The 21840-nt window shown below is 40.0% G+C and overlaps 1 protein-coding gene across 8 annotated transcripts in view; it reads right to left on the bottom strand.

The window, feature by feature from the left end:
- EXOC2 (exocyst complex component 2) overlaps positions 1 to 21840 on the bottom strand; it is a 224900-nt gene that overhangs the window by 154720 nt on the left and 48340 nt on the right. For 7 of the 8 annotated variants that reach the window (XM_072813903.1, XM_072813910.1, XM_072813908.1 and 4 more), the window contains exons 2-4: positions 16428 to 16582; positions 11241 to 11417; positions 9074 to 9200 (exon numbers count right to left, since the gene is read on the bottom strand). In XM_072813903.1, coding sequence (XP_072670004.1) covers positions 9074 to 9200; positions 11241 to 11417; positions 16428 to 16545 — 422 coding nt within the window. In that variant the 5' untranslated portion in view covers positions 16546 to 16582. Of the gene's footprint in view, positions 1 to 9073; positions 9201 to 11240; positions 11418 to 16427; positions 16583 to 17489; positions 17514 to 21840 lie in introns of those variants that run through there. The other variant, XM_072813906.1, reaches the window with a different exon arrangement.

Below are 21840 nucleotides of genomic sequence, written 5' to 3'. Positions count from 1 at the left end.
CGGTTGGGTGGTTCCCTACCCATAATCTGGACAGAAGCGTGAAGAGGGATTAACATCAAGAAAGGATGTATGACACAATAACAGCAAGAAAAAGAAACAAGTACAAAATGCAGACAAACCCAAAACACAGCAGTCATATGTGTTGGTGAGATGACTGAGACTACAGCCCCAGCGGCGGGAGGGGCAGGGGTAGTTAAATCATGGCCAACACACTTAAAAACGAACAAACTGCACGTGTCTTTCTGTGTGATCGGTGAGCTCCAGGTCACTGCATGCTGGCAGGACATCCTCCTTCCCGTGGCTGAATGACGTTCCATTACACACACGCATCTTCTTCATTATCCACTCAGGACACTTCGGCTGTCTCCGCAGCTTGGCTATTGTGAATAAGGCGGCAATGAACATGGGGGTGCAGCTAGCTCACTATCTTGTTTCCATTTCCTCTGGATATACACCTGGAAGTACAACTGCTGGATCACGTGGTAGTCCTATTTTTAATTTTTTTGAGGAATCTCCACTGTTTTCCACAGTGGCTGCAGCAGTTTGCATTCCTCCCAACAGGACACAGGAAACATCTTCGCCAACATCTGTCATCTCTTGACTATTTTATGACTGTCTTTCTAACACAGTTGTGAGATGATATCTCAGTGTGGTTATGACTTGCATTTTCCTGATGATCATGGACTTCACCTTTCCATATGCCGGGCGGCCATTTATATACCTTTTTGGAAAATGTCTATTCGGGCTCCCCTGCCCATTTTTTAATCGATTGTTTTTTTCTTTTTTGCTGCTGAGTTGTATACGTTCTTTCTGTAGTTTGAATATTAACCCCTTATAAAATATGCAAATTTACACTAGCCCTTTATTAGATATAAGAAATATAAACGTTTCACCAGATTTGCAAAAAAAAAATGTGTGGTAGGAAAAAAAAAGGTCAAACTCCTAGAAACAGAGAGCACAAAAGTGGTTGCAGGGGCTCGGGGTGGAGGAAGTAAAAGGTTGGTAAAAGGATACAAACTCTCAGCCATAAGATGAGTAAGGTCTCAAATGTGAAATAATGACGAGAGTTGGGAACACAGTATTCTATCATTGAAATCGGCTGAAAGAGTAGAACTTAAATGTCTTCCCCCCACCAAAAAAAAAAAAAAAAGGAAAGAGAGAGAAACATAGAAAGAAAGAAGTGAGGTGCTGGAGGTGTTAGATGCCTTAGTTAACTTGATGGTAGGAATCCTTTCACGATGTATACATTTATCAAATCACTTTAAGTATCTTACAAATTTGTCTGTCAACTATGCTTCAAGAAAGCTGAAGATACATAAAGAGAACAACACACACAAAAACAAAACAAACAAGAAACCTGGATATACACAGTACATATGAAAAAGGTCAAATCCTAAACAGTTAAAATGCTTAACGTTGTGATACTGAATAATGCAAATATGTAGCTACCTACAACTTCCCATACTTAGAACTCACCTGATGCTTATACTTTGGAAACATCTCACTAACAATGTGTCGAGTTGTTATTTTTACAAATATAAATAGAACTGTCTTATCACAAGATAAAGACCTGATATCTGGCAAGGCTCTAGGACATGAGCCCACAGGTCCCTCCCTATCTCCCTCCTCCCCAAGAGGGAACAGACATGGGCCTGGCCACATTACTAGCAGTGGAGTCTCCTGATGATATGAGAAGCACGTGGGCATGGCCAGGCCTCCGTAGGCTCCGCAGCCTCCTCTCTTCCATCATGGGTGCACCACGCCTCTGGCAGGGCAGGGTGAGAAGAAGAGGGCCGACGATCCTGAAATTGAGCTCTGGCATTAGTGTGGGCAGTGAGGAGTCACTGCAGACCCGGGACAGGCCATGTGCTTCCACCAGGGAGCCCCAGCAGGCTGCGATCTGAGGCTTTCTCTGCCTACCACTATCTTATTTCCCATGCACTACTATTTCTTATACATATTGCTCCTTCAGGCACCTAAATGAGTTAAGCAGAGTTTAAAAAGCAGTGGATCTCTTGGGCAAAATACTCGCTCTGCTTATCTCTTCAAAATCACCCAAGACAGAGTTTACTTTACAGTGATTTCCCACTGAAGACATTAAAACTCCTTTACCAACCTTACTAAATAAATATAAATTGGAAGAAGAATATTGAGACTTATAAGACAGAAATTATATTAAAGATGACAAAATTCAGGGTGCCTGGATGGCTTAGTCGGTTGAGTGGCCAGCTCTTGGTTTCGGCTCAGGTCATGACCGTGTGTGTTGTGGGACTGAGCACCCAAGTAGGTTCCCTGCTCAGCAGGGAGTCTTTATGAAGATTCTCTCCCTCGGCCCCTCCCCTCATTCGAGTGCATGCTCTCTTCTCTCTCTCAAATAAATAATCTTTTTTAAAAATGACAAAACTCTAAGAGAGAAGTCAAACAATTTTGCCTCAAATCACCCAGTTAAGTCCACTCTTGGCTAGTGATTCAACATGCATTCTCCACCCACAGACCAAACAATCCCACACAATAGTGCAATCATACCTTCCCTGAGTCAATAATTATCCTAAGCAAATCATGCTTATCGTACCCACTTTGCATATATCTATTGAATGATCTTGTTTTGACCAGTGGTGTCTGAGGAAAGATCTACTGGAACATTTCTGGGAAGGGTCTCCATACTTGTAAGAAGGAGAATCAAGAAGAAATAGTGTCTTTTTGCCTCTAGACATTACCGGATTTTATTAATTATTGTGTATTATTGCTTCAACATTAGATTCTTATATTATTCCTTATTGTGTGTTATTATTGCTTCAATACCAGAAATTGTTTCAGCCAATCTGCAATCACAAAGAAAATCAGTTTTACGCTAAGTGTAGCAGAACAAAGCAACAAGATTCCTCACACCTTGGTGACATTACAAGGTCACTGACTCAACCAGTAATGGAGTCCACCACCTTAGGACTTTGTACATTATGAGAAAATAGCAATATTTTTTGTTTAAGCTTAAATTAGTTTTCATTTTCTGTTACTTACAGCTGAAGGCATCCTGAGTCAGTACTGTATCCCAAAATATATGTTTAACTATACTGATCTTTTACACAAACACCTCAAAATGAATGTGAAACAGAAGATCTGGGGAAAAAACAAAACAAAACAAAACAAAACAAACAAACAAAAAAAAAAACAGACGATGACAATGCCTAGAAGCAATGAAGCTCTCCAGGGTACATGTCTGCAAAAGCAGGGATGACTAACGGCATTACCTAAGTGGGAGATGGTAATAATAAGTGGTGGCTTAGAGCACAGGCTCTGGGTTCAATCTGAGAAGTCTGCTAGACCTGTCTGTATAACCTTTGGGAAGTTATTTAATCTAAGTTCCCAGTTATTGGACAATAGGATATCTTCCTCCTAGGAATATTCTGAGGATTAAAATAAATAATGCATGGAGAAGACTTAATAGTTTCTAACATACAGTAAACGCTCAAAAATATTATTTGCTGTTATTTTTATTCTTAATACTCAGTTCTTTATATTTCGCAGACTATTTCCATAAGCATCGTTTCCTTTGATCGTCCTAACAACACAGTGAATTATATATTCCCGTGTTACAGTGAGGAGGCTGCATGTAAATAGTCTAGACATGAACCTGGTACTTCCACTGTCAAATAAAGAACCAGTGACTCTTAGGCATCAAATGGAACCATAGCTACACATCTAGAAAGACATAAATTTAAGGACAGGGAAGGGAAAACTGATTTAGATGCAGAGAATTGCTAATGGTCTCAATGCAGTATTAGGAAAGGAAGCTGCACTGTGTCAATGGAGTTGACCAAGTATGAGAGTTAAAACTCAAATGTTTGTTCACAATAACTAGATTTTAGGCTGTAATCCACCAAGTAAAGTGATGGCTTAACAACTCAGTAAAAGCAAGGTACACTTTAAGTAATTTAAAATAAATCTACACTTTAAATGTAACACCATGGGGTAAGAGAGTGACAGCAGCACATTCTACTATGTGCACTCATGAAATGTTTTCTTTAAGAAATCAAAACACAGTTTCAGTAGCTGACAGCTCCTGCCGCTCCTAAAATATACGCTTTCCATTAGGTGGCGGTGTGAGCTCAGATTTAAATCTCCTGATGAGGGTTAGCTCCTGCCCTGGGAAGACCCAGACATATGGATTGAGGGCTCGGATATCAAAACAACGGGACTGTTTGCAACACATCAGAATTTGTTTTCAATGTGAGAACAATGTGCAGTAATGACCTGTAAACAAGCAAGACAAAATTCATTTTGAGAAAAATCCTAGCCACCCCACTCAGAGGGAGGCCTGGTTGGTAGTGTTACTGCATTAAAGAAAACGTGCTTCCTTGATTTGGCAGATGGAAGGATGATGAAAGGTGGGAGGCTAACGCAGTAAACGTGGGCTTATGTTCTGCTTTTGACTGTATATTATTCGCAATTCCTCTTGCTTTCAATTTTTAACGTCATTGTATTCATTCTGATGTATTAAGTATTATGAGCTTGCTTTCGGTCGTGTGGTTTGTTTCTGGAGGGGAGGGTCTGACGGGTTCTGGACTTAGGCACTGTTATCACAGCCCACAAACTGGTTTTGATAAAATTTCTAAGAAACAAATTTATCCAAAGCCCTTCTCTTCTACATCATACTGAGAATCATTCTGCTACTCGTTCCTCTGGTTTTCAAATGTACTTGAAAAATTGGTCATCTTTCCTTTCTATTGAAAAACCAAACTGAGGAGAAGAAAACCAGATCTGTATTGCCCATAAAACCCATGTAGAAATAGAGCAAGTATTTGCGATGCATCAATTGACTAGAGAACCATTCCTACGTAATTATTTCACACACAAAAAATTTTCAGGTCATATAAAAACAAGGGCAAAGCTCCATTTTTATGTCTTCTGTCCCATATATGTATGCTGTCTAAAAACATTACTCATCATCCTCAAGTTAGACAAATATTCTTTTAAGAAATATAACCTAGCAGGGCACCTGCTGTCGGTCGGTTAAGTGTCAGCCTCCAGATTCTGGCTCAGTCAGATCTCAGGGTTGTGACACCCGCCCTCATCGGGCTCCATGGGGCAGGGAGCCTGCTTGGGATTCTATTCTCTCTCCCCCTCTTCTCCTGCCCAGCCCACACACATGCACACGCGCACACGCACTCTCTCTGCCTAAGGAAAAAAAAAGAAATATAACCTAATGAAAGCTTTTACTTAACATGAACCCTTTTACCTTCTCTTTCAATCTAAATGGTTTGTCTCCATTACAATTTAAGTGTGCGAAGAACACGTACATCTGTGACAATCAGCATAACAAATCAGAAATAACAGACTTTTATGACTAAATCCTAGTCTCAGTTCAAACTGAAGTTCATCTTTTTCCAAGCAATCAGTAACATTTTTACGAGTATCAAGGCACCACGTGTGCACAACATCAGTGAAAACATTAGGAATATGAAGGGCTTAAGCAGTCGAAGGAGGCCAATAAACAGCAGTCGTTAAACCTGCACCGAAAGACAACAGTGTGCCTGCTGGGCACAGCTACACAAAGTCTACTAGACCCTGACTCACTCCAAAGAGCAACCAGAAGAGTACACGCTGCCACTCCTCCTTGCCTTCCCTTACGCAGAGGGCTGGCCACAACACTGCAGGACCTCTCACTGCTCCACACCGTACATGACTGTCCGCTGAAGAGCACTGCACACACGGTCACCACGCAATTTCTAGCAGCTGGCTCATCTTCCAACGTGACCTCACTACTTTAATAATAATTCATCAGGACCACAGTATTTTATAATAAGCAATCACAATTCTTCAAACCTTCCCAATTAATATACTTCAACAAGCAAGTGATATTAAAGCCCTATTATTCCTTCTCCGATGATATTTAAAAAAAAAAATTAAAATTAGATCCTCTCCCAACTTTTTAAATGAAAGGAACTGCCAAAGGACATTAATATACAGAAATAAAAACCAGTAAGGGAATGCTCTGAGGGATTCTAACCTGAACGTACACCAGTCTCTCAGGGAGCAAAGCTTTTATTTAAAAACTGAGTCAGGAGGGTGACTCAGGCTCAGTTGGTAGAGCAATGCAACTCTTGATCTCAGTGTTGTGATTTCAAGCCCTACTCTGGGCATGAAGCCTACTTAAAAAAATAAAAATGAAAAAAGAAAATAAATAAAAGAAAATAGAGTCAGGGAAATAAAACCCACATGACTGTTGTAACATCTGCTTTTCCTTTCCTTTTGTCTTCTTCTAAAATAAGATTTCTCTACCTGAGGTCAGAGAATTCAATAAAATAAATGCAGCTTTCCTGACAGTACTCTTAAAAAATAAAAAGGAACCTGGAAAGGCATTCTTCTGGCCAAAAAACATTCTCTTGTTTTCCATAACTCTTCCTACTTTTACCTTTCATTTTCTTGCTTTCTAGTATCTCTAGCCCGTCTTTCTTTTACTGGGAAAATTTCAAAAGAGTTTAAGTGTGCAAAAGGACCCCTGGACGTCCTCTCACTGTCTGGAGGGCCTCCCCAGTGTTTTCGGATTCAACAGGGATCTGTGCCTTTCTCTGTCCCTATTTTGCAAGTCAGCTGTAGAAAGGGAAGTTCACCTGTGGAGGGCGGAGGGTGACAGAGATCCCTGGCCACAGAGATACCGTCAGGTGAAGATGCAGCTAACTGCCTGCCATGCAGTAGATGTGGCCAGTCTACCTTTTAGGGTTCCTCGCTGCCTATTATGTCTACCCTCTGGAATTTCCTTTGAAATGGTTTTAACATTTTACTGGTTTTCCCCTTAATGAATGATCTTAATATATGTTCATTTTATATTTGAATGAGAGTTATGATTTTACCTTTTCAGAAGACTATACTTACCCCATGGCTGAGCAAATCATTATTTGAAACTTAAGTAACAGCTTGAAAGAAAGGCTACTGTTAATTTTAGAGCCAGGTAAGCACTTGTTAAGTTAAGGTACATAATACTGCTTTAAGATTTTAATACGATTCGTTACCCTGAAATCTTAATAGTCATTAAAAAGAGACAGTCTTCCTAAATGACAGAGTAGAGCCCTGAACAGTATACTGTGCAAGAAGAGCAAAGACCCACTGTAATAACGACTAGCACTTACGAAGCACCTGCCAGGAGCAGCACTCTTCTAGAGCTCGCGCCCCCTCCTCACAACCACCGGGTACTACGTGTTGTATCTGGGGAAACTGTGGCAAAGGCTAGGGAAGCAACTCGCCCAAAGTCCTCCTGCCAGTAACCTGGAGAGCTGTGATTCAAAACGAGTTTTTCTAGACTAAATTAGACTACCTCCCAGGGAAGAGAAAAAGAAAACTTGTAAAGGGCCAAGCACTCTTAGTGGCATTATTCCTGGTTGCTGTTACCAATGTTCCCTAAGAATAATCTGGACGCATATTAAGTAAAAAGTGCTTTTAGAGAGAGTTCAAGCCTAAGCCTTGGGTGGGTAGCAGCAAAAACAGAAATAATAAAGACAATTAAAAGGTGGAAGGTCCTGAGAAGGTAAAGAAGTCAAATTGGGGTGGGTTATATGCCAAACTGAAAACGAAGAAGGTCCGTTTCATGATGGTAAACACCCCATTTAATGCTAACTTTGATAGTTTTTTCTAAAGTTCATACAAGGGGGATCCCTAGTGGCTCAGCAGTTTAGCACCGCCTGCAGCCCAGGGTGTGATCCTGGAGACCCGGGATCGAGTCCCACGTCGGGCTCCCTGCAAGGAGCCTGCTTCTCCCTCTGCCTGTGTCTCTGCCTCTCTCTCTCTCTGTCTCTATGTATCTCATGAATGAATAAATAAAATCTTTAAAAAAAATAAAGCTCATACAAAATTCACACAATATTCCTATAGTCCCCGTCCCCATTTATAAAATTGTATTTTCCTTATGAAAGATCAATCTAAGGGGACCTCCTGGTCTACTCTTCTTTTGTGGCAGGCCCTAGAAAGAAGCTGGCTTTCAAGCGTATCGAAGGAGGCTGTTAAAAGGCTTCATATCAACTGCAAAGTCTATTCATGCTTGAAACTGTGCTCAAGTAAAGAGCTAGCAATTACCATCCCATTCTGGACGTTCTGGATCCTCAAACTTGATCCTTAAAACGGCTCCAGCATGACCCATACTGCCACAGAGTTCAAAGAGGTGACTAGACAGTCCAAGCTGCTAAAAGTTGCTAAGCCCTGGGATTTTTCAACACCTGGTGAATTCCCAAGACAAACACTTGCTCCCTCCCGTTAGCTGGAGGTAAAACCTCACTAGGTGAAAAAGCAGCTTGCTATCTGAATCACTAGCGGTCCTCAGGTGTAGGCTTGAAGGTTAAACATCGAAAGGTTAATAGAGAGTTTTCCCCATTCCTAGAAAAACTGAGAGCTACGGTTCAAGTGTTAATAGAACGAATTTGTCACTTTCAGTAAGTGTTTATAGAGCAACACTCAGCACATAACTCCACGAGCACAGTCACCAAGGCTGGAGAATAAATTAGACACAATTAATGTGTGAGATGAATTGATTAAATAAGATGTAAGAACACATAAAGTTACTAAAACACTGTCCTACCAACTAAGAATACATTTGGTTACATTTTGAAAAAAATTCTCATTTACCTGCCACAATTCTGAGAGAGTGAGTCTGGATTAAGCACAAATCATAGGCAAGGATTGTAAACAAAAGACTACAGTGGGCCTAACTATTCTAAAATATTTCCCCAAAACATCAAGCACGTGGAAAATTCTGTTTTTATTTCAAGTACCATCTAAATATTTAAACTCACCAGCCCCAGATTACACGTGAATTCTCATATCATTAAAAATATTACTTTTTTTTAAAACTTCAAGACACTTCTTCACTACACGTAAACTCAAAAAACTAAAGGGATAAGTAGTTTTCACCAAAAATTTTAACTAATTGGAACGTTCACAGGCAGCAAAGCCGACCAGGCGTCAGAAATAACACTGGTCTTCCAACAACTGTGCTTCCCTGGATGTGTCCGGAGTTTGTCTCTTTACGTGTAAGTACACAGAGCCCTGGAGCAATACAGAACACCGAGGGCAGGACGGTACTCACTTTTCAATCTCAATACCAAGCGGATTGGCAGGACGCAGAGACAACGGGGGAATTCCTTTATTCCTGTCCGTACGCATATCGTAGTAATTCATTTCATCAACCCACACCGCAGACTGATCCAAAAGACCTACCAAAAGGAGAAGCATATCCTTAATAAGACAGAAACTAAGCCTTTCCCTACTGTTTCACTTTTTAAAGACCGAATCCAAAGTGCACACTAAGGTAGCTTTTGAGAAATTCAACAGCACAAAAGCTGTTTTTTCTTTCTTTCTTTTTTTTTTTTTTTTTTTTTTTTTTTAATGGCTGGCGGCTTGATTAAAAACACTAAGAACCTATTAGAAGGCAAATATAACACCTGTCGGTTCACGGTCTCACTGTACAATATTCAATACAGAAGGCAGACTAAGGCTCTGAGGAAAATCTCTGTGTTTTTCCAATATATTTTACAAACAATAAACAGTAAAATTAATTTGGTTAATTCGACAAATATCCACCGGTTCCTCTTATAAAGGAATCAGTCAAATACTTTCCAGGAAATGCATGGCTTGTGTAATGGAAAGGACTAGGATCTCGGGAAACACGGGCAGACCCTGTGAACAGACTACGATCCCTGAAAACGGTCCCTCTTCTATGCGACCGGAGTTCTTCGTCACTTACTTGGCGTAGGCCGCGCAGCCTCAGTGCCTCTAACAGAAAATGGGCCAAGGGCCAGTGGGCACAGGGGCAGCTGGAGCTGTGAAACAGGGACTTGCTCCCGGGCAACTCCCAGCGGGATGGACCTTCGTGAGCCCCAAACGTCAGCACCTCCAGTCTTGCCAGAAGGCAACGGGGGCTCTGTTAGAGGCTACGCTCAAGTCTACGCACTCTGAAGGGAGGTTCTGTGAGCCCTGCCTGAGTCTCTACCGTGTGCTAGGACTTGGGCAGGATGTGTTAGAACAAGATTAAAACCTTCAAATAAGTTGCCTTTATCAGCTGTATAAATACGATATAAGACATGGCTGGATTCTGGCAAAAATGTTTTAAGTTCCTCCAGAAAACTGGTAACAAGTTTCTGCTACAATTTTCAGGTTTTGAAGATGTTCAATAAAAATAAGTAAATAAAAACAGGGATATCATGTACGTGCATATATATGCAGACACACGTATGTATGTGTGTGCCTATGTGTATTCACATAGTCATGAAATTCCATTTTGTATTGTCCCATAAATTCATTTATTAAAAAAAAAAAAGTCTAGGAATTTAAGGAAGACAATGCTGTGGAAAGGCTCTATGCTCTAGGTAAGAAAACAAAAAGAATCTGCAAAATCATTTCCTTTTCAGTATAAGAGAGAAGTACGGCCCGGGCTTCACTCTGCCTGTGGTATTCCTACGGATACAAACATCCATCGAGTACCAACCACGTACAAGACGTCACAGGGCCGCCAAGACCAATGGGAGTGCAGTCTTGTGTAAGGGTCTAACCTAAGCACCCTACATTCACGCTCTAACTCATTTAATCCCACGAGGTAGGTAATACTGTTGTTTCACTTTTACCCGCAAAAAAAAAAAAAAAAAAAAAAAGTGCAGTTGCACAGCCCGTGGCGCTGAAGCCCAGACGAGCCTGGCTCCTCTGACGAAGCTCTCCCCGCCCCTAATATGAGGAAGCAGGTGCTAAGGGCCTAGAAAGGACACTGAAAGCGCGACAGGATACCGAGAGTCCTGCTTCCCATGTGGGGAGCTAAACGCACACTGTGCTCAGGCAACACTTGTCCTGGCCTCGAACGATGGAGCAAATGGAGGAAACAGGAGCATCATTAGATATTAGATGCCCCTGCTGCTGACTCCTGCCAAATGAGGAGGAATTTTACCTCAAATCTCAACTGCATACTGTGTTCGAGATCAAGGAGCCCAAACTGGCAAAGCAAATGCCTAAGAAACAGATTTTATCAAGAATTTAGGATGGGGTTCTCTCGTGATCATCATCCTCGGGCTTCCATGTTACCTCAGCAAGCTGCCTTTCCAAAAGTAATGCAGATGCTAACCAATATCCCATTCCTGCCAAAATAAACATAAGCTAAGTGAAGGAGATGTGAGACGAGGTAAGTTTTTACACAAATCTACCAGTTTCAGTCTTTAAGAGACAAAACCCACTTTCACTTTCCTCTTTAAAAAATAAAAAGATGATACCTATTTTTTCCGGTTTCAGCAGCTTGAAAGACACTGTTGAGGTTCCTCTGCCCCCGGACTTGGTCGTGACAATAATGTCCCCTTTGTCATTTTTAGCTTGTCCCACTCGACATACTATCTTGCTCGCAGACATCCATTCTGCCGTCAGGAGACAATTATGCCCGCAGATCGTCAGACCTGAAAACAAAAGCACGCACGTAACAAAGTCCAAGAGAACAAAGTCAAGATCTTAGATGTGTCTGTTACATGAAAAGACAATCCTTCAGGCCTTTTCCACGAGTGAGAAATAAATCTAGAAATAACATTTCCTCTTCAGTACTGACCTCTACTACTGAACATGCCCAGTGTTACTTGCAAATACACTGTGTCTCTATTGATTTTTGTCTAATCTTTTTCCTCTAATTTTTAAGACTTCTTTAGATTACATTTAAGTTTCTTCAAACATCGATGGAATTAAAACATGATGACCATGGGACCCCTGGGTGGCTCAGTGGTTCAGCGCCCGCCTTCGGCCCAGGGCATGATCCTGGGGTCCCGGGATCGAGTCCCACGTCGGGCTCCCTGCATGGAGCCTGCTTCTCCCTCTGCTTCTCTCTCTCTCTATGTCTATCATCAATAAATAAAATCTTTAAAAAAAAAAAAAAACATGATGACCATGATAATCACGTGTAGGCCTTCCAGATTCCTCAGCCTGTGAGAATCTTACATTGCTTTCATGGGTTTTAGAAGGGAAATTATTGCTATCATTAGGAATCGACATTAAGGATATAAAATCCTGAAGTGTACTGCTAAACGTATATGTCGTTCCCTCAAAATACACTTCTCTATCTTCCTGAAAACAATCTGCACTTACTTTTCCTGGCACTTACTTTTCAGCTCTCCACGGTACACACAGGGGTACCTCGAGCACAGCCTGCAGGCCGGGAAGCCGGTGGCTCCTCTCCTCCACCTGGACCCCCCTGAAGTCCCCGCAGCCCCGGGGTCTCCCCAGTGCCGCCGCCCCCAGGAGCAGCCAGCACCCCCAGACATACACTCAGGCCTGGAGGCCCCGGGCCTGATACCGCGGAAATGTCACAGCCCAGGCAGCGCCCACCAGGGAGGCAGGGCCCGCTGCAGCGCCGAGACCTGGCCCCGAACCGGCACCGCCACGAGTACAGGCCGCCCGCTCCCCTGGACCCTCTCCTGGTAGCTTCCACCTCCACAAAACAGAACGTAATAAATATTTTTGGAAAAAATGACCTAAAATGTATGCGGCAAATCCCAGACACGTCATACTTTCTTTTCTCATTAGTTAACTTTCTATACTGCTCAGCAGTCCAGTGTGGCAATTACATTTTTTTTTTCCCAGATACGAGGAACACCTCGACTAATGTCAAATTCCGTTGAAAAAAATGTAGGGAGGGATTCAAGTCATCTTTTGTTACAACTTAAAACACTATTTAGTAAGAATGTTATGTTAACCACAGAGTAATAAATACAGCTACATTTTAAACATGCATTTATTGAAATAATGAATTTCAGACACTTCCTAAAACAGCCATTATTTATACATGGATGGAATTCTGTCTTTTTAGCAACAGCATTTAAAGGATTCTTCAGGACTAAGGTTTCTGTTGGTTTTTTAAAATGTATAATGATATTTACACATTTTAAAATGCATTTGTAATTCAAATTATTTTTTCAGAATGGGAGTGTCTTTGCTATCTTTCCTGAAAATCCATTTTGCTTTGAAAAAAGGTCAACTAATTAAGAGATTGATAGCACTCCTCTCCATCTTCAAGATAAGCACTGTGTTAACACTGCAATGAATATTTGCTCAAGTAAGGTTTATGCATATATAAACCAGTCTATGTATTTCTTAAATGATGGAAAAGGTTTTGATTAATATACTAAACAGTGCTGGTGTTATAGATGGCAGGTGTTTTGATGTCACTAGGTTAATACATTAGCTTAATACTTTAAAATTTTATGATATCAAAAAGATTCTTGTGATTTTAGATATTAACTCATTTCAGAAAACAAAACCAAAAAAAAAAAAAAAAACAACCCAACAGTGAATATCAGGACTTAACACCATTCCTTAATAGAGGTTCTCTGCTAGAGAACAACCTTATGATTAAAACTGAGGAATGGGAGATTTCCAATATATAGACAAGAAGCCTTAAAAGCATGTTCAGATGAGCAAAAACAAAGGATACCCATGACACTACAAGCTGGAAAAAAAAAAACAAAAAAAAAAACTACCCAGCACAATAGTTTATTCATGCTATCAGGGTTTCTCTGATTTAATATCTGCTTTGCATTTTAACTAAAAAAATTAATAATCACCATTTATTTGAAACAAAGATTCAAACGGATCATTTTAAATACCATAAAAATTAAATAAGATCATAAGACCGATATCTTAATTTCTAAAGCACAGTTTTTCTAAGTTACTGCAAACTAAGAAATCTGCTTCATAAAATATAATAACATCTTTAACTTATAGAATTTCAAATAAACTGTTTTTATAATGTTTCACTTGGCTAGTATAGATATCATTTGAGCTAAAAACACTCAAATTATTTAGCAGATTGAGTTTACTTTTTTAAAAAATGGTTTCTTGGCAATACATTGGCAGGTTGAAAGCTGAACTAGCAAGGTTTATAGAAGTATACACACTTAGTCAAATAAGAATAGCATTGCCTGAGGCTAAAGCAAGATTAAAATTTACATAGACTAATAACTGTCATGTTGGGAGCTCCAGTTAAAATGTAGGACATAGGACATAGCTTCCATCTGTATGGTTTACTTCCATGCATTCTAGGGACTTTTCTACTTTGGATAAAGAAAAACTTAGAATGAGCTATGTCAAAAACCAAGACATAGGATTAGATAAAACTATCTTCATAAGAGTAACTAAAGTTTTATTTACTGAAGAATCAAAAACTATGGCTAGAGAAAACAATATAAAATAAGACATTTAAATAACGCCGTGAAAAGAATTAGCTGGGAAGTGCAAAACTCATTTATTTAGCATAGTGCCGAGTTCCACTTCATTTTCTGTTTTCCAAGGCTTTCCAAATGACCAAAAAACAATCTGTCAACCTGCACCAATAATGCAAGAAAAATAAGCTCCAACCCGTAATCTCCAATACTTCACCAATGGGTCCCTCAAATTAAGAAGAGTCAAGAGAATGTCTGAATCCAAATAAGTTTATACAGTAATTGGGATATATGTTTAGGAGCATATACTGAAGTCTCTTCCTCATTCTGAATGCATCTCTATTCTGAATGTATCTCAGAGTTCACAGGAAAATAATCCTAACTGACCAATAATATTTATAATTTGCTCTCTATCCTGGCTGTACCTGATACTCATTTGTATTTTGGAAAAAGAGTGATTAGGCTCCATCTTTAGAGACTGAGACACAGCAGTCCAGAGCATTTTTTTTAAGTTCTAAGGGAGATTAAGACAAGCCAAGGTATATATCCCAATGTTTATAGCAATATTATCTACAATAGCTAAATTATGGAAATAGCCCAAATGTCCAACGACTGATGAATGGATAAAGATGTGTATATATGTATATGTTATATATGCATATGTGTGTACATACAAATATACGTCCATACCCACATAATGGAATATTACTCAGCCATAAAAAGAATGAAACCTTGCCATTTACAATGACATGGATGGAGCTAGAGGGTATTATGCTAAATGAAATGAGTCAGTCAAAGACAAATATCATATGATTCCACTCATACGTGGAATTTAAGAAAAAAAAACAAACAAGAATAGGGTGATAAAAGAGTGGCAAATGAATAAACAGAATTAACTATAGAGAAAAAACTAAAGGTTACCAGAGGGGACGTTGGTGGGTGGATGGGTTAAATAGGTGATGGTGGGGGCAGCCCAGGTGGCTCAGCAGTTAAGCGCCGCCTTCAGCCCAGGGCCTGATCCTGCAGACCCAGGATCGAGTCCCACGTCGGGCTCCCTCCCTGCATGGAGCCCGCTTCTCCCTCTGCCTGAGTCTCTGCCTCTGTCTCTCTTTGTGTCTCTCATAAATAAATAAATAAAATCTTTAAAAAAAAAAATAGGTGATAGGGATTAAGGAGTGCACTCGGGATGAGCACGAGGTGTTGTATAGAAGTGCTGAATCACTAAAATGTTCTCCTGAAACGAACATTATACTGTATGTTAACTAGGTGGAATTAAAAAAAAAAAAAAAAACTTAAAAAAAAAAAAAAGACAAGCCAAGGATGGGAACCACTGACAAACATGAATGCTTAAATAATCAGCAGTAAAAACTCTCCATGTTATAGGGTAGGGGTGGGAGGGGACAGACACTATACAAATGAACATGTAACAATATATATGGTGGAAAAGAAATTGAAGAAAAACCTTTTCCTAAAAAAAATAAATAATTAAAAAATAAAAATATACAGTGCCAACTGGATACACAGTATGCATGTCCCTGAACTTACAAAGATTTCAAATAAATAAACAGATCCTAAAAACTATAATTTAGCTTACCATAAATATATAAATATTAGGGGAGCCTAAATAAAAACATAGATTAGCATGGGTGGGAATTAGTTTGAAGAGCTTTTTTTTTTTTGGTTGAAAATCTCAAGTTACTATTTGTATTTCAGATTCATGATGGTGCTCTCACCCATGATGGAGCATAATATGGCAGAGAAAAGGGAATAAGGTTCACAGGCCTTGGTAAAAATACGCACCTGATCAGAGTGGACAGTTTCTTCCAGGGGGAGTGAGGATAAGAGCCAAGTAGAACTGAGAGCTCCAGGAAATAGAGTTTAGATTTGATTTGAAGAGCAAGAAGGAACAGAAGAGGTATAATCCACAGAGCATCACAGAATACAGACGGTTGTAGACGAGGGGGAAAGCTGAAGTGAGCAAATAGAGCTAGGACGCTCTTGGGCAAGCAAAGCAGGAGAGAGCAAAGCTGAGGAAACGTAGGCAAATCTCAGCTGTGGGAAACTTTCTGAACAACTTGGTGAAAAGCAAGTTAGACGAGATTTGATAAAATAAGGATTTTAAACAGAAAAGCCAGAACAAATAACTCTTTCATCTTCATTCAGATCATTCTGTACAGACCATAATGTTGTCTTTCTATCACCTTGTCTCAACTGCCCACAATAAAAAGGCATTTACCTTAGAAACATAGTTCTTGCTCTTACCTATGAGGTCAGTTGGGCCAGTCCCCAGGTTTTCTCCTCTAATTGTGACCTTTGTCCATGGTATTCCTTCATTTGGAGAGATGCCTGTCACTAGAGGGGGTTGTCGTGATCGGGACATTGTAGGAGCAAACTGGAGATCTAGTTACAGAAGCAATCTGTTGAAAAAGAAAGAAAACGATTAGTGACAACTGAAATAAGCGTTAGCTAAAAACACAAGAATGCTAGACATTCAGTACCAAAACATAAAAAGTATGCTTAAACATATAGTTCGAAATTTTTTCGCTGGCATTGAGCTTATCTGCCAACATCTACTGAACACTGAATTTATCAAGGACACTGCAACTAGTACTGTGGGGGGAAATGTCAGAAAAATAACAGATAACTAACCCTTTGGTTCTGGAACTTTCAATATAATGACAGAACCTAATGTCACCATTTAGCTCCAAGCCTACACCTGCTTAATCCCAAAATTACAGTAGAAACTAGTCTACTCTCAAAGCTGTTAAAGGAAGATGTCCTGATTAATCATGTCATAAAAATTAAAATACATTTATATTCCATAGGTATACTGAACTTTATTTTTCTATTCTCTTTTTTAATGTGGTCAAATCAATATATTGACATTTTTATAAAACCTACAATGTAGTCATATCGGCAAAAGTATGAATTTGCCAACTATTCTGAGTATAGCACAGTTCGTAAAGGTGTAGTTTCTAAGGTCAAATACATCTGTATTCAAGGCCCGGTGCTCCAATTTACTAATTCTGTTTTAAACCTTCTGTTTTCATATAGGGAAAATGGCCCTAATAATAATAAAACCTTTCCAAGGTTATACTTAACGGTTTCATAGGATAATCCTAGCAAAGCACAGTACCTAGCAAGTAGTAGGCAACAAATAAATAATAAAACCTCACTAACAAACCCCCGCAGAGCTCCTCAATTGCTCAAAGTTTCAGATGCCCTAGAAGATGATGGCAAGGTTCAGAGCAAAACAGCAAAAACTTGCTGGTTATCTCAATCTTTACATACTGAGAAATTAGACACCCTGGCCTCTGCCTTCACCTTACAGTCAGCAGGAGATCAGTAGTTCAGTCTCTGAAGAAGCCAGACAGGAGAATGTCAGGAATCAGGATAGCAGACAGAGTAAGGGTGATGAAATGTCAACCTGCAGAGCAAAGTATGGGACTACTTGGGCCTCTTCCTCCTCTGCTCTTCTACCTCTGTCAGCAAGGTCTGTGCCCACCCTGCCCAACCTCACCTTGTCTGAATAAGGAGATTATTATTCTCCGGAGAAATTGAAGGGAAAAAAGGTCCTCCCCCCTCAAAAAAAAAAAAGGGGGGGACCCCTGGGTGGCTCAGCGGTTTAGCACCTGCCCTTGGCCCAGGGCGCAATCCTGGAGTCCCGGGATCAAGTCCCACATCAGGCTCCCTGCATGGAGCCTGCTTCTCCCTCCTGTGTCTCTGCCTCTCCCTCTCTCTCTCTGTGTGTCTATCATAAATCAATCAATCAATCAATCAATCTTAAAAAAAAAAAAGACCTCCTTGCAATCATATCACCCAATGGAAAAGCCACTTACAAAGAAACTCTGCCCATACACAAACTAAACAAACCAGCTATTCCCAGACTCTAAAATATAGAAGGACAGCCAAAGACTATGTAAGATGGTCGAGGAAAATATATGAGAGATGGAAGTGAGATAAACAAAAAAATCCAGAGGAAACAGAAATAAAGCAGGTGTAATAGGCTAAATTGCATCCCCTAAAAAATACTATGTTGCAGTTCTAACCCTAGGACCTCAGAATAGGGCAGTATTTAAGAGATCAGGCCTTTAAAGAAGTCATTAAAGTAAAATGAGTTCTTATAAGTGGGACCTAATTGAATATGACTGGTGTCTTTATAAGAAAAGGAAATTAGGATACAGACACACACAAGGAAGACTGTGAGGACACAGGGAGAGGTCAGCTATCTAAAGCTAAAAAGACCTCAGAAGGACCAACTCTCAAGATAATGGCAGATTAGACAAAGAATCTGGAAATGTGGATGCCAGAAGAGAGACTTAAAGGAGTTTGGGGTATATATAATAAAGACTGTTATTACTGACCTTTACCCCGCTTCTGGGAAACTCAAAATCCAAGAAGTGTCTTTGTTATTCATGAGACTTCAATATCATATGTATGTAATATTCATGACCCCCCAATATCGTATTACATAATACTCCTGACAATTCAATGTCATATGTAGGTAATATCCATGACCACTCCACATCCGGAAGAGCAACATGAGATTAGAGGGTTGGGGTTCTGAGGCACATGACATCAGTTTGGCCTCTTCTGGATAGGCCAGGAGACTGAGTTCAATCTCACGGCCAATGAGGCCATGCCTGTGTAACTTAGCACAACTAAAATAGCAAACTGACAACAACAAAAAACAAAGCACCAGAAAGACATTACCATTCACTCAATAAACCAAATGAGACAACTCAAAGTTATCTTGAACACCTCTCCTTCCCTATCCCAACTCTGGAATCAAACAATCAAAATCTTTGTCAGAATCCAAAGTCATCTGTTCCTCTCAGTTCTATTGTTGCTTGCCTAGTTAAGACCTTCATCTTCTCTCCGTGGATACTGAAACAGACTTTGCTTTTTTTTAAGATTTTATTTACTTATTCATGAGAGACACAGAGAGAGAGAGAGGCAGAGACACAGGCAGAGGGAGAAGCAGGCTCCATGCAGGGGCCCGACGTGGGACTCGATCCCGGGTCTCCAGGATCAGGCCCTGGGCTGAGGCAGGTGCTAAACCGCTGAGCCACTGGGCTGCCCCTGAAACAGACTTCTAACTGGTACTCTGGCCCTATATTCTCTCCACTGTAATCCACTCTCACCAAACACCAGTTAATTAAAATACACATCTTATCAACATCTCCCCAGCTTTCGAAAAAAAAATCCCATGCCACCCCCAATCTTAGAAGTCTCCAGTGCCCACAAAATCCTTACCGTTTTATTAAAACCTGTCACAACTAGATTGATTATTCTGTACTTCCTACTTCGCCTTCAATCATTCCCTGCATCCATTTGATACTAACCATATAAGCCCATTCACCTTTTATGAATCATCAGGTACTTTTATGCCTTCATGATTTCATTTATCTTGTGTTGACTAAATAGAAAGTCTTCCAAAGTTTGTTAAATCCTTACCAACACTTCAAGGTCAATGTTAAATGTGACCTTCTCTAAAACAGTCTCTTGATCCCTCTTCTATGGTGCTTCTGATACATAGTTCTAATCTTCACTGTGATAAATCTTAGATACCATGTTTAGGTCTCCTCTTTGAAAACATAAGATGTTTAATCAACTCTATACCCCCAATGCCTGTCAGTACACTAACTAACACAAAATAAAAATGCCATATGACTGCTGAAAGAAGTCACATAAATGTTTTCGGAATGTTTCATGGTATCAGGGTTTCACTGGAATTAGAATAAAACACAGAAGAAATACAAGGAGTAGAGAATACAGACAGGGAGCTATTAGGTATATACATGCAAAAAAACTTTTTGAAATTCAAAAGACATTTGTATATAACAGCATTAAAAAGGACAAAATACTCAGGAATAAATTTTACAAAAGAAGTGCAAACCTCGTACTTTGAAAACCACAAGACAACACTGTTGAAAAAAATTAAAAACCTAAGTAAATGGATAGGAAGACAAAATATTGTTAAGATGACAATACTCCTCAAGTTGATCTACAAATAAACTGCAAACCCCAGCAAATTCTTGACTTTTTTTGCAGAAACTGACAAACTGATCATACAATACTATAGAAATGGAAAGGACCCAGAAGAGCCAGAGGAATCTTTAAATAGGGAACAAGGTTGGAGGATTCACATTTCTTGATTTCAAAACTTACTACAAAGCTATAAAAATCAAGAACAGTGTGATACTGGCCTAAGGAAAGATGGAATAGATCAATGGAATAGACTAGCAAATCCAGAAATAAAACCTTACATATACAGTCAATTGATTTTTGAACAATAGAGAAAAAATACTCTTTTTAACAAACGTTGCTAGGGCAACTTGACAACCATATGTAAAAATCTGCAGTTGGATCCTTTCCTTATAACATATATAAAAATTTACTCTAAACATAATATAGACCTAAATGTACAAGATGAAACTATAAAACTTTTTGAAGAAAACACAGAAGTAAGCCTTTACGATCTTGGGTTAGGCAAACCTTTCTTAGCTACAACACAAAAGGAACAAAAGGAAAAAAAGAGATAAACCAGACTTGGTCAAAAGTAAAAACCTTTGTGCTTCAAAGGACATCATCAAAGGTGAAAAAGACAACCCATAGGAGAAAATATTTGCAAATAGTTTATGAGAAACTTATACCCAGAATATATAAAGAATAATTACAACTCATTGCAAAAGCAAATAACACAATTTAAAAATGGGAAAGAAACTACATAGACTTTTCTGCAATAAAGATACCAAAAGTCCAATAAAGATATGAAAAGATGCTCAAGGACATTAGCCAAGGAAAAGCAAATCAAACCCACAATGAAATGCCACCTTGTACCCACTAGGAGGCTATAATTAAAAAGGCAAAAATTAATGTGTTGTCAATGAGGTAGAAAATTAGAACCACTGTGCATTGCAGGGGGGAACATAACAGGTACAGACACTCTGGAAAGCAGCTTGGCAGTTCCACAAGAGGTTAAACAAAGAGTTAATATACAATTCATTGATTCCACTCCTGAGTATCTAACCAAGTGAAATGAAAACATATGTACACATGAAAACGTGCCCATGAATGTTCAAAGTAGCATCCTTATGTAAGATCAAAAAGTGGAATCAACGCAGTATTATGTAAACTGATGAGGAGGAGGAGGCAAGCTGGAGGAAGAGCGGGGTCCTCCACTCACCTGGTCCCACCAACTTACCTAGATAACTTTCAAAACATCCTGAACACCTACGACTTTGACCTGAGATGTAAAGAGAACAGCTGGGATGCTAAAGAGAGAAAAGTATCAGGTCTGACAAGGCAGGAAGGTTAAGAAGAAAGGTGGGGGAGGCGCGCCAGGCGAACTGGCCCAAAGGGGAACTTTAAAAATCCACGCCTGAGTCTTCTCTGACTGAAAAGTCCTTGGCAGGGAAATAGGGCACAATCACAGGAGGGGCAGTGAAGCCTCAATATTCGCAGAGACACTGTAAGAGGAGGGGCGGGCGGGAGAAAGCTCACCACAGACCAGAGTCCGAGCTCCAGAAAGGGCGGGAGTGCAGCCCTCGGGGCATCCGGGCGAAGCCAGTGGGTTATGCGGCGGCTCCACAGGTCCTGTTAACCTAGAGCCCAGTAACGGACTGAGGCAGCTGTCCTCCGATCCCTTCGGGAGAGGCCACGCGGAGTGGCA

The sequence above is a fragment of the Canis lupus genome, chromosome 37 (genome assembly GCF_048164855.1).
Source record: "Canis lupus baileyi chromosome 37, mCanLup2.hap1, whole genome shotgun sequence".
NCBI classification, from domain to species: Eukaryota; Metazoa; Chordata; class Mammalia; order Carnivora; family Canidae; genus Canis; species Canis lupus.
The sequence above is the reverse complement of the archived record's forward strand: the minus strand, read 5'-3'. Positions and strand labels throughout refer to the sequence as shown.